Consider the following 11,687-nt stretch of genomic DNA (forward strand, 5'->3'; position numbering starts at 1 on the left):
AATGAACAAACGATAAATTACAAAAATAGCATATTAATCAAGTAAACATAAAATCGTATAATACAATGGCAATTTCTTCTGTACACAAATTATATATAATATTAAATTTTAGATTTGCCGTTTATGTAGGATAACATACTACAATAAACGAGATAAATTTTCTATCAAGTGCTTTCGTAAAATCTCTTGTTTTAATGAGGAAAGTACGACGTATACCATTGTTCCACCTACTGGTACATGTATAACCATGATTTATCGTTTTCCGCTTGCGTTATTCAGTTTATAAATGAATAAAATTCCAATTTAAAGTCCGTCGGTATATGCTTTAAACTAAACTTCTTTTATATAAATGAATAATAGGCAGTATTGCACGATGAATTAATTAAAGTTCGGATTCAGATAGCATTGTAATTTAAAAATATTCAGAATAAATAATCAATCCAAACAGTTTTACTAAATTAATAAATTTACTAAACTTTAACTTTTTAACAATCCGAGATATTTTTCATCTCTATCATGAAAAATTTCAAATTGGCTAATCTCGAAGCATGTTTCAATCAAATTATTTCAGGAACAATTTTTGTTTGCAAACAAAAATAAAAAGTATCTATTATTTTAAATATTATAAAGTAAGTAATTTTCATTAATATTATATCAAAAATTATACTATAAAATACTTAAAAATAAATTTTATTTTCTAAGTGTTAAAAATTTTCACTTAAAGTAGCACTGCTTAGGTGGATACGTATTGACCAAGAAATAAAGATATGGAAATAAATTCTGTTTTTCTAATCCAGAGCTGCATCAAATGTCATTTATTTTTATAAATAGTTAGATCCAGCTCCATGAAATTGTCTATAAGTCTCATAATTTAGAAAAAAAAAATAAGAACGGATGAACGTTGTTTTTGTAATAAATGATCCAATGGATTTTTCCAATGAGGCAAAGTCCGCGCAATGTTAAAGTGCAATTACTAATATTACATCGTAGCGTACTTTTTGCGAGCAATCCTTCAGTATAATACTTGCGTCATTATATAATTTGTATAAGAAATGACAATTCGTAGTATAAATAAATATTTATGTAATAAAGTAGCACTTTTGCAAAAAAGAGATATGCTAATGTACCGACAAGTTTAATGCAACCGATAGCTCGACTTCCGTTATCGTTCAAGGAAATGTCAGATCTATCTTCACGTCCTCCTTCTTGTCGATCGTTTTCAAGATCTCACATTGTTGAGTTGCTGATTGATGACTACCTTCGATTCGAGGGCTCGCGAGAGGATTCCCTGAATGATAGAAGGAGGAGGAAAGGGGAATATCGGTTAATCGACCACGTCTAAAAGCCGATTTGATACGACGGAGTACATTGACATAATGGATTATTTTCAGCTTCATTATATCGGCAAAACGATGAAATATTAATAAAAAGAATCCATGCGAAAATAATCAGAACGAGTTCAACATAATAATTTCTTAAAAACCTGAGAGATTTTTCAATCAATTTAGAATTTTCTTCTTTCAATCGTATTATGTTTATCGACAATTTAATTCTAGAAATATTAACTTTAGAAAAGTATATTCTCGTGCAAACCTGAGAGATTTTTCAGCAAGTTTAAAATTTTTTTCTTTAAATTATATTATATTTATTAACATTTTAATTCTAGCAATATCAACTCAGAAAAGTATATTCACATGCATTTTATGATTATTACGCATTTTATTGTAAGATCGTATCAATAGAATCTGACATAAAGATTTGAAAAATTTGTAAAAAAATATCTATCCTTACATAGTTTTAAATATTATCGTATTTTTTCATCAATCATTGTATTTTAGAACATTTTAAATTCTGAGTTTATATAATGTAGGTTGTATAAACGTTTAAAAAATTTAAAGTGAAATAACGGAAGATCGTGAGTGACATCAAAGTTTCAATGCTTTATTTACGATAGAACCACGAGAACAAAGAAATGCTTTAAATAAACTGTTTAAAATGCTGAAACATAAAACGTCTTGTATATGAAAAGGTGTTGACTCTTAAGCGTATTGACTAAAATTTTCATTATCTTTTCATGTATTATAAACTTTAAAACTTCTAAATTATTCTCTAAGTATTATATACAAATATATCTCTTATATAAAGTTACTCAGAATGGAACGATAAATTATCGAATTTTACTTACACATAAAAAATTTTAAGGCTTGTTAAAACTTCTAGCAAACGCATATATCTGGATACGCTATTTCGTATAAATTTTAGCCATGCAATCACGATAGTAGAAAATCGTATTAAATATTCCATAACAAGCTTTCATGTTCATTTTGAGAAAATGCAAAAGGACTTTGGAAATACGATGAAAGTTGTTTACATAAAATATAAATGCACATCATTTCTGTATATATTTTTGATCGATAAAATCTGATAATTTATATATTTTCACGCAGGTAGAGAGTAAAATAATTTACATGTGCACCTTAAAATCAGAGTTTTAAAATTTTGAAATTAATTTTTACAAAGAATGTAAAGACTTACCTCAGTTTGCGTTTCCATGATTGATGTTATTGACAAGTTACAAGAATGAAATACGTCAATGTCCGAACCGCACTAGATCTGGAACAGAAACAAATACCGATAAATTTGAAGTCTTGATCCACAAAGAAAACATATGTATACATATTTCATAGATTATTTCTAAAACATTTTATCTTTTAAAAAAATCTCCATACTCAATATATTTTTAATATTTTAAAAAGTCATTTCTTATAACAATATTTTTTATTTCACTTTAAATTATATAAATGTAGGATATACAATAAAAATGACTTTATGCTAAGCGGAACACCTAATGACGCCCAGGCTGAAGTGATAAATGTAGCGCGATACGATCTGCGGAAAAAGAGCGACCGCATTACGCAATCGTCGGGTATGTGTGTGTGTTTGTGGTTTCATACATTTATTTTGAGAGGGGCGCAAATTGACTATGGGTCGAATATTTCTTTTCGATATGCTGGACGAAAATGATCTCTGTCCTAATTTCTACCTCAGTTACCATCGAATCGATATTTTCGCGCCAATTTTACGCCTCCACAACTATTCACATTTGTCCCAGTCCCTGTATCTACGTCAGAACAAATCGATTCAATTTCCATTCTATTGAGATCAGCAGGTGGTAGAGAGCTTTCCTGCAGAAAGAAACTAATCGTAAGTCTTCGATGAAACCATTTTACGCGATCTGTCGCGAAGGTCAGAAACGCGATTGATAGTTCTCGCTATCGTTGATTGGTAAGAGACTGATCACTTTTCGCAACCCTGGCAACGAGCCAATTATTTGGAGCTTATCGAAGTCGTGGACGGCACGACATTAATCGATAAAAAGCACTTTTCCAAAACCTAACAAAATACTAAAAGAAGATTGTGTATCAATGCGAAATATGATGTGCTATTTTTGTGAATCAACCAACCAATTACAAAAACAACCAACGGCATCATGTTATATAACGTAACATATAATAATAATAACATAATATTAATAAAAACAAACATAAAGCACATAAAAGTAATAAAAAATCTATTCATTAAGTTTATTCTGCTTCAGCAAGCTTTCAAACGGTTAAAAAATCGTCATGATGATTGTGTGTCACGATGAAAAGAAATTCAAGTATATTATTTCTATTTTTGTAGGGAAGAAATTTTAAACATTTTTTGCAGTATCTAAAATACGAATTTTTCGGAGTATATCCATCGTGTCGTACATGTTATTATTACATATTCTATTCGTGTTTCCAAACGTTCGGTAGTTTTGATTTCGTCGTGTACCAAAGCGCGAGAAACTGTGGCTTTTCGCACGTTATCTGGAGTCCGGCCAACTCCTACGCATTAACGATTGTCCACGACTTTCGACACGAATCTATCTCTAACTGACATCCTGTATCCGTACAACTACCGACGCGTATCCGAATAAGATCATGCGAGAACCGACTAATAGACCATAGCGCTCGTGGAGTTTGCTCATCGCGTTTGATGCAATCATCGTGAAGCCCTGAAATTCTCTTCATCCAACCATTATTAAATTACCAGTCATCGAACTTCTGATTAATTGCGAACAACAAAATAGCAAAACGTGGCGCAATCCTACGCAATACCTTTGATTGCTGAAGTGTTTAAAATTTAAATTATCCTGCCATATTATTCACCAGAGAGAAGTTTAGGAATATAAACTATCCATTATGTTTTCGACTTACTAAATTAGGTGACTTTGCATTCACTGCGCTTATGCTTTGAATTGTTATACATGTACGTTTCGAAAATATAAATCTGAATTACATGAACTGTCATAAATACACACACATACACCCACACACAAAGTTTTCATGTTATTTCGAAAAACATTGCTGTCTCGAATGTCTATCTTGTCTGATATTTCTAGCTTTTCTTCTGCAAATTACGTATACACATCTCTGCGCAAAACTGCAAGTTGGAGTCAAGTCAGCGGATCCACCAAAAAAAGCTCTTTTAAAATGGAAAATTTCATAAGGAATTCACAGGAAGCATTCTTATTTTCGATCTTTTCCTCCTGACAAGCCCAGTTTGCGAATCTTACGGTCGAAACGATCACGCCACGCATCTGGCCGCGTGTATCTGTGAAAATAGAATTTACGACGATGGCAGTTAGCCAACAAATCATTCCAGCCTAAGCGTGGTCCACCGGTATCGATCTCCCTTGCTCGGCTAAGTCCATGGACATGTAAACACACAAATTAAATTAGACGTGCCGTTAAATTGCTTGAAAGCTTGCGAACGGAGTCGAAAGGATCGCAAGACGAGCTATTTTTGTAGTCGCCTCGGTCGGCGTCGTTAATACAGTTTGCCATTCATGGAGCATTTGGATATGGGTCGAATATCCAAATGCTCCATGAATGGCAAACTGTATTAACGACGGATACGGCGCTCGATTATCCCTATTTAATCCTTATAGAATACACACCTTCCTAGAATACACACAGAAAATTCTGAAAACATACACCATGGATCGGGAAGACTAAGGGTGCGTTCCGAGTTGCGCATGAAGCGCGTGATGTATCATTTTATCCTTCTTTATTATTTGGTGAACAACAAGGACAAATAATGCATCATGCGCTTCATGCGTAACTCGGAACGCATCCTAACTGTAACTTTGATAGGCTGTAACTTTGGTTCAGATTAATATTTTTAGATTCTCTTTTTTTTTATTTTAAAGCTCTGAGATTTAGAGATATAGACTGTAATATCAAAAAATTTTATATTATTAAGTTATAAAATAAAACTGTACTTTTTCTTTTATGTAGGGAGCAAGCGAAATTTCAATTGGAGAGATCCATTTTATATGTTCCAGGATTAATCAGTGTCATTGATAGTCACACCGTTTTGCCAGGCTATCATCGTAACACGAACGCTGCATGTTATCGTTTGCTAAAAGTATCGAGAAGTTTATTTACAAAGTCTTCTAAAAACAACGGATATGCTTTTCAACAAAATGCAACAGTAAAAAAACGGCGATCATTTACGTACACTGATAGTAGCGAAGTTATTTGATCCTCAGAAAAGTTAGAAGATTTTAGCGAATTGAGCTTCAAGAGCGTCAATGGATAACGTGCGCGCATTATCCAACCCATATTAGATTATCCAACCAGAGGTTTGAACTGATTATCTTAATTTTAATTTAAATTTCTATAGTTAAACTGCCGTAATATTTATGATTAAGAAAATTAGCTACAAATTGTCGGGTCTCTGCAGTCAAAGCAATCGTCAAGGAAAATCAGTCGAGTCGAATTGGAGTGTCAGTGACGACGACAACATTCGATGTGTATCTCTATTCAGAGCACTCTATAACAATACACTACGAAAGCTGATGTAGTTTGAACGTACATGGCTAACCGCGTTGCAACGAGATCCCTTGAATGACAATTACTAACGGAAGCCCTTCAACACTTTGTCGTAAGAGTTACTCACTAACTCCCATTCCGCAATTCACGCTGCCAATGTTTCAAGGAAAGACGTCTCTCGTTTGTCACGCGAATATTCATCGAGGAAACAGCGACGCCATTAATACATCTCGCTAACATAAATACCTGCTTATCACGAACATCCAAATAGACGTGGCATGATGGTATGATTGTTGTTTCAGAAGCTATGTTGATAGCTACTCCGAAATATTAATTTTAGCTTTTCTACGTCAGAAATTGTGCAAATTACACAAGCAGATTGCTTGCGTTAGGGAAATTGTTCGCATTACGTAACACATACTTACGGTAATTAAAATATTTCATCTAAAATATAAATTCCAGAGAGAAACAGTGTCTTGTTTGTATAACAGAAACAATCATTACAGTAATGATTATCGTATTAATGCTTGCAATAATAAAAAATTTTGTCCTAAAATATATGATGCAGTAGCGCATTTTTTGTATACAAAATATTTCTGTTTGAATATTTCGAAATAGTGATAAGTAATAAGTATGTGAAATAAAGAGTATTTCCCTTTTTAAAATGTATAGTACAAGAGCAAGTTCCAAATAAACGTGATATGACACGTGATTGTTGTTTCAAAAATAACGTCGTTGATGGCTACGCCGAAATTTAATTTTTGCATTCCTACGTCAGAAACTGTGCAAAATGCATGTTCATTTTACGTAGCACACATTCACGGTAATTAAAATATTCCATTCAAAGTAAAATATCAGAGAGAAACAAAATGTCTCTGTGCTTCTTTTTCACATGCTAGATTAAAAACAATCAATAACGATTAATGCTTACAATAATAAAAAATTTTGTCGCAAAATATACAATGCAAAATATTGACATTCGTGTAAAAAATAAAGAAAATATCTCACTTTTTAAAGCAGGAGGAAGAAATCGAACTGACTCTACTTTAATAAATTCATAATAATAATTAGGTAATAATATGACATATAACACATTGCTCGATAAAAAAGGCTTTTTCGATCACTGAAACAAGACTAGTCATTTTTTTTTATAATTTTTTTAGAATACGAATCAAGTTACAATTTTAAGAAATTAATAAAAATTTAGATTTGCAATTCAATTTATAAAAAAGGCTATTTTTACATATTCTGTCATATTATAACTATGATGTGTGACGTACTAGGGAAGTTCTATTTCAATTAAAATTTGCCAGAACTTTCAACTCTCAAAAGGATTTTTTAGTATCGGCTATATGTTAATAAAATATTCATAGTTAAATATGGGATCTATTACGGAAGAGCTGTGAATTCAATCATTGATGATTTAACAAATAGCTTTCAACTATATTTATTTAAACTCTTTTCTGCCATTGAATATAAATCCGATGTCAAAATTGACATCGGATTTATATTCAATGGCAGAAAAGATGACAAATTCAAAATTGTGGACTCGATATAATGGATGTCAAAACTTGAAAAACATCTGAATTTTTGCAAATCAGTTGTATATATGTTACAATTTTGTTTATAATTTTGTCAATTTTAACATCACTCTTGTATCAGTCGCCTAAAACCTTTACGTTCAATTAAACATACCTAAACAACAAAAAGTGTCCAAAATTAGGTCATAAGACGTTTTTTGCGTCTAAAAGACGACTTAAAGACGTCTATGTCATAATTTTAGACTTTGTGTGTTGTTTGGGTAATTGAAAGCTATTTGATAAATCATCAATGTGATCCAATTCACTTTTCGATAATAAACTCCATATTTAACCATAAATATCTTATTAAGCCGATATCAAAAAATCTTTTTGAGGATTGAAAATTCTAACAACATAATACTTAATTGCAATAAAACACGCTCTCCAATACGCTCTTTTTTGTAAAATGAATTGCAAATTTATCAAAATTGTGACGGAACAATTTGGAAATCGGATTCGTATTCAGCGTCTAAAAAACTACAGGAAATGACTAGTCTCGTTCTGATGTTTCTTGTTGAATAGTATAATACATAGAAAATAATAATTACATAGATAATAATAAGGTAATATAATAGGTAAAAATTAGGTAAAATATGATATATAATAAAATAATCAGATTGACAGCCAACAAAGATTGAAACGTGACATTGTTTAAAATAAGTATAACTGACACGAGAAAACAATAAATGTATTTCTCGCTCTTGTGCGATACATTTCGAGTTGTAAAGAAAATATCACTAGAGCTATTCGACTGGATTGATACGATTCGCGTGAAAATACATATTCAGAATACAAACGTATCATGTCTCTATGCGCCGTTGTATATAAGTATCATACAGCAATCGTATCAGAACTCAATTTGTGTGATATGCTGTCTCCTCTATGTTTACCCTGTATCGACTCCACTCGGGAAATTCTAGCGAGACACATATCAAAGAATACACAAAAGCCACGCCATGAGAGACATACTATTTGCTAAAAACTATCATAATATTGATCATAATATGAATGTATGGTTTATATTGTATGTAATATTATAATTATTACCGTATAAATGTTGCCGTTTTCAAAACGGTTGCCGGAAAAGAGGAACGTGTTTAAATACGGATTAAAAGTAATTATAAAAGTGATTCGTACGACGCGGTCATTCGATTAATGTACTTCGATATATTTCATTACATATCCTGTCAAAATCATTTAACGTGATTTAAAAAAGCATTCATGCAATTCGACATCGATACGAAATTACAGTGAATATTTTATGTAATATATTAAACTGTCAAATTCATTTCATACAAATATTTAACAAGAGATAATGTCTTCGAAAATCTATTTGAGAGATCTTAAAAAATATATTTTTGAATAATTTATTCCATTTACATGTAGATTTATTCTTATACAGCAAAAAAACATTTTAACATATCGCAAAGAGCATGTTGTGAAAAATACGAAAAATAAAACTGCTAAATCTAACCACGAATAGGTATGCAAATATTATGTGTATAAGTCAAATATGCAAAATTATGCACTTATAAGTATGAAAAAACTTATCATTCAACATACAGAGTTAAAAAACGTATACTTAAAACGCATTTTATTCATTACCTTTGCCACACGAAAACGAATACAAATAAATATTCATCAATATATTCAATCCATACTATATTGTAACAGAGAGAAACGTATTGTAGAAAAAATTATATTTTATTCTACTTAAAAAACTGACCGATCTAAAAAAGAAGCATAAAGTTTTTGACTAGTTCATGGAAATAAAGAGCAAAAAGTTAGAAATCTTACGTTGCTCATCAAGTTAATTACCTAGAAAAAAAAATGAAACACGTGGAAATCATAGTTTTATCTTTCTCCATACATTATATCATAATTTTGCGCGCTAACTTATTTTCGATTGTCACTTCGATATTGTTCGACGTACGCAACTATCACGAGCTACCGAACAATGTTAGGTTTTTCGCTTTTACGACCCGAGTTACCGGGTATAACGTTCATTTATATAGGTATACACGTGAGCGAACGTACGTTCGCGAAGAGCGAAGACCGAAGAGGAGGCCGAGAAGGAAGGTCACTCGATAATGCTCTCGACGACGTGGCCATTAACCGTGCAGAGCAGAAGAGGGATGAGAGACGAGGACCGAGGTAGAGGAGCATGTATTCCCTTACGCTCGCTCGCTCTGCTCGGATGCACACCCTGTAAGGCATCAGACGTCCTACATCGATCACATCATCGGTCGAAGGTCCTTCCGATACACGCGATAGGCCCATCGATATAAATGGATTTGAGCTAGTCCCGCATACGACATTACGACTAAAAAGTAGACGAGACGAGACGAGATGACGACGACGGCGACGACGATGACGGTGAAAATCTTGAGGGAGCTTGCGCTCGTTTTTCGCTTTTGTTCATTCTGTTTTTGTTCATTGTCAGGAGATAAATGGTAGTTTCTCTGTCTTTCTCTGTACGTCTCTTTTTCTTTCTCTTTCTCTTCCATGAACATAAAGTGTACGCGCGCACATGTAAGCATATGTCATAGCGCGCGTAAAGCGTCGATCATAAAATATGAGCGACCATATTTTACCTATCTTGCGAAGACATTACAGACGCAATTGCGCGGAACTACTCCAACACCTCTGGAATATTTTATATGCAAGAATATAGTGCTGATACTTTTGGTCAAAGGTCATAGTTTGAAATATCAATGTCGCGCGTGCGAACGAAAGTATACCGGCAAATATTTGGAGGACAGTATTTTCATATGATATTAAATATAGCAATAAATTTGTTGATTGTTTAAAATACATTTTTGCTAAATCACAAAAAGTCATGGTCAAATCGTGCATTTTTATTAATACATGTAAATATATTCACGCGACGTGTTATCAGAAACATTAAAAATTATTGTAAGAGTCAAAACAAAAAAATCGTGCTCCCATCTATTATATGATTTTTTCACAAATTGTTGAATCATGAAAAACAATATAAAATTTCTGTTATTTCATTACAGCACTAAAATAAATTATCAATTATGAAAATGTCAGTTTAAACAATGTAATGTTATCTAATACGTTTAGAATTTCGATATTATCTAATTAGATTTGCTTGTTTAATTTACCGCGTGACGCGTTCTATTCAATTACTAGCAATAAATTGATTTCCCGATAACTATTCATTGAATATTCATCGCAACAAGAAATACGTCGTAGAAATATCGAAGAAATTGCTCATCAATTATTCATGTCAAATAATGACATATACAACTTTTACAATTGAATTGAATATGGAATTACAATCCATCTTAACGCTGACATGTTTGTTACTGATATATATATATATATATGTATATAAGATGAATTATCACCTTATATCCCATTCAAACATAATATTATTCGTCTCCGAGTTCGTCGAATTAAAAATTATCCCGTGTTAAGGCGACTGACACAGGAATGTGTACCTATTATTATTGCCCTTCTGGTGAAACCAAATTAAGAATACGCGATGTACTGTTAACAACCCTGATAACTCACCCTCTCCTCCCCTCCTCTCTCTCTCTCTCTCTCTCTCTCTCTCTTTCTCTCTCTGTGTTGGTTGACACTCGAATTATACAATTTCATTGTACCTACATATTTATGTTCTTTTCATAATTTTATTGTAACTTACTTCAACTCATCATCTCATGTTGTTATCATTTATTGTTACGTACAACATCTGCATTTAGGCCCGTTTTCACAATATATGGTTACCTAAAGATTAAAGGTTACCAACTGATTCATCAATGAAATTCATGAATTTCTTGATTAATCTTTAATCTTAAGGTAATCATATATTGTGAAATTGGGCCTTATTGTTATGCCTCTTTGCTTATTTTAATTCATACTGCTTATATTTGCACACTTTATTATTATTTTTTTTTATCCTTCTCTTCTCTACGCTTATTTCAATTCTACGCTGTTTACTACTGCACACTTATTTTTACTGTATTCTTCCTGTACTTTCTGCTCTTAGAGGGCTCGCCCTAGAATAGCAATAAACGCTTTTATCTATCTATCTATCTATCTGTGTGTCTCTGTCCCGGTCTCTGTCTCTCTGAGCGATAGTTCATCGTTAGACAAATTTATCGAGTTAAGACGCGACGTAGTGCTCCTCGAGCACCTAACTGCATCGTAAATTAGACGAAAATGCTATCGCTTTCGCGCTCTCTCTCACTCTCTTTCTCTCTCTTCCTCTTTC

The 11,687-nt window shown here is 32.4% G+C and overlaps 1 protein-coding gene across 4 annotated transcripts in view; it reads right to left on the reverse strand.

Annotated features, from left to right (window-relative positions):
- The window catches only part of Dh31-R (Diuretic hormone 31 Receptor), a 107,507-nt gene that overhangs the window by 91,398 nt on the left and 4,422 nt on the right, over positions 1-11,687 (reverse strand). For all 4 annotated transcript variants that reach the window (XM_018457126.1, XM_018457127.1, XM_018457128.1 and 1 more), the window contains one exon: positions 2,536-2,613. In XM_018457126.1, the coding sequence (XP_018312628.1) occupies positions 2,536-2,553 (18 nt within the window). In that variant the 5' untranslated portion in view covers positions 2,554-2,613. The remainder of the gene's footprint in view (positions 1-2,535; positions 2,614-11,687) is intronic.

This window comes from Mycetomoellerius zeteki, unplaced genomic scaffold (genome assembly GCF_001594055.1).
Source record: "Mycetomoellerius zeteki isolate Tzet28-1 unplaced genomic scaffold, Tzet1.0 scaffold62, whole genome shotgun sequence".
NCBI classification, from domain to species: domain Eukaryota; kingdom Metazoa; phylum Arthropoda; class Insecta; order Hymenoptera; family Formicidae; genus Mycetomoellerius; species Mycetomoellerius zeteki.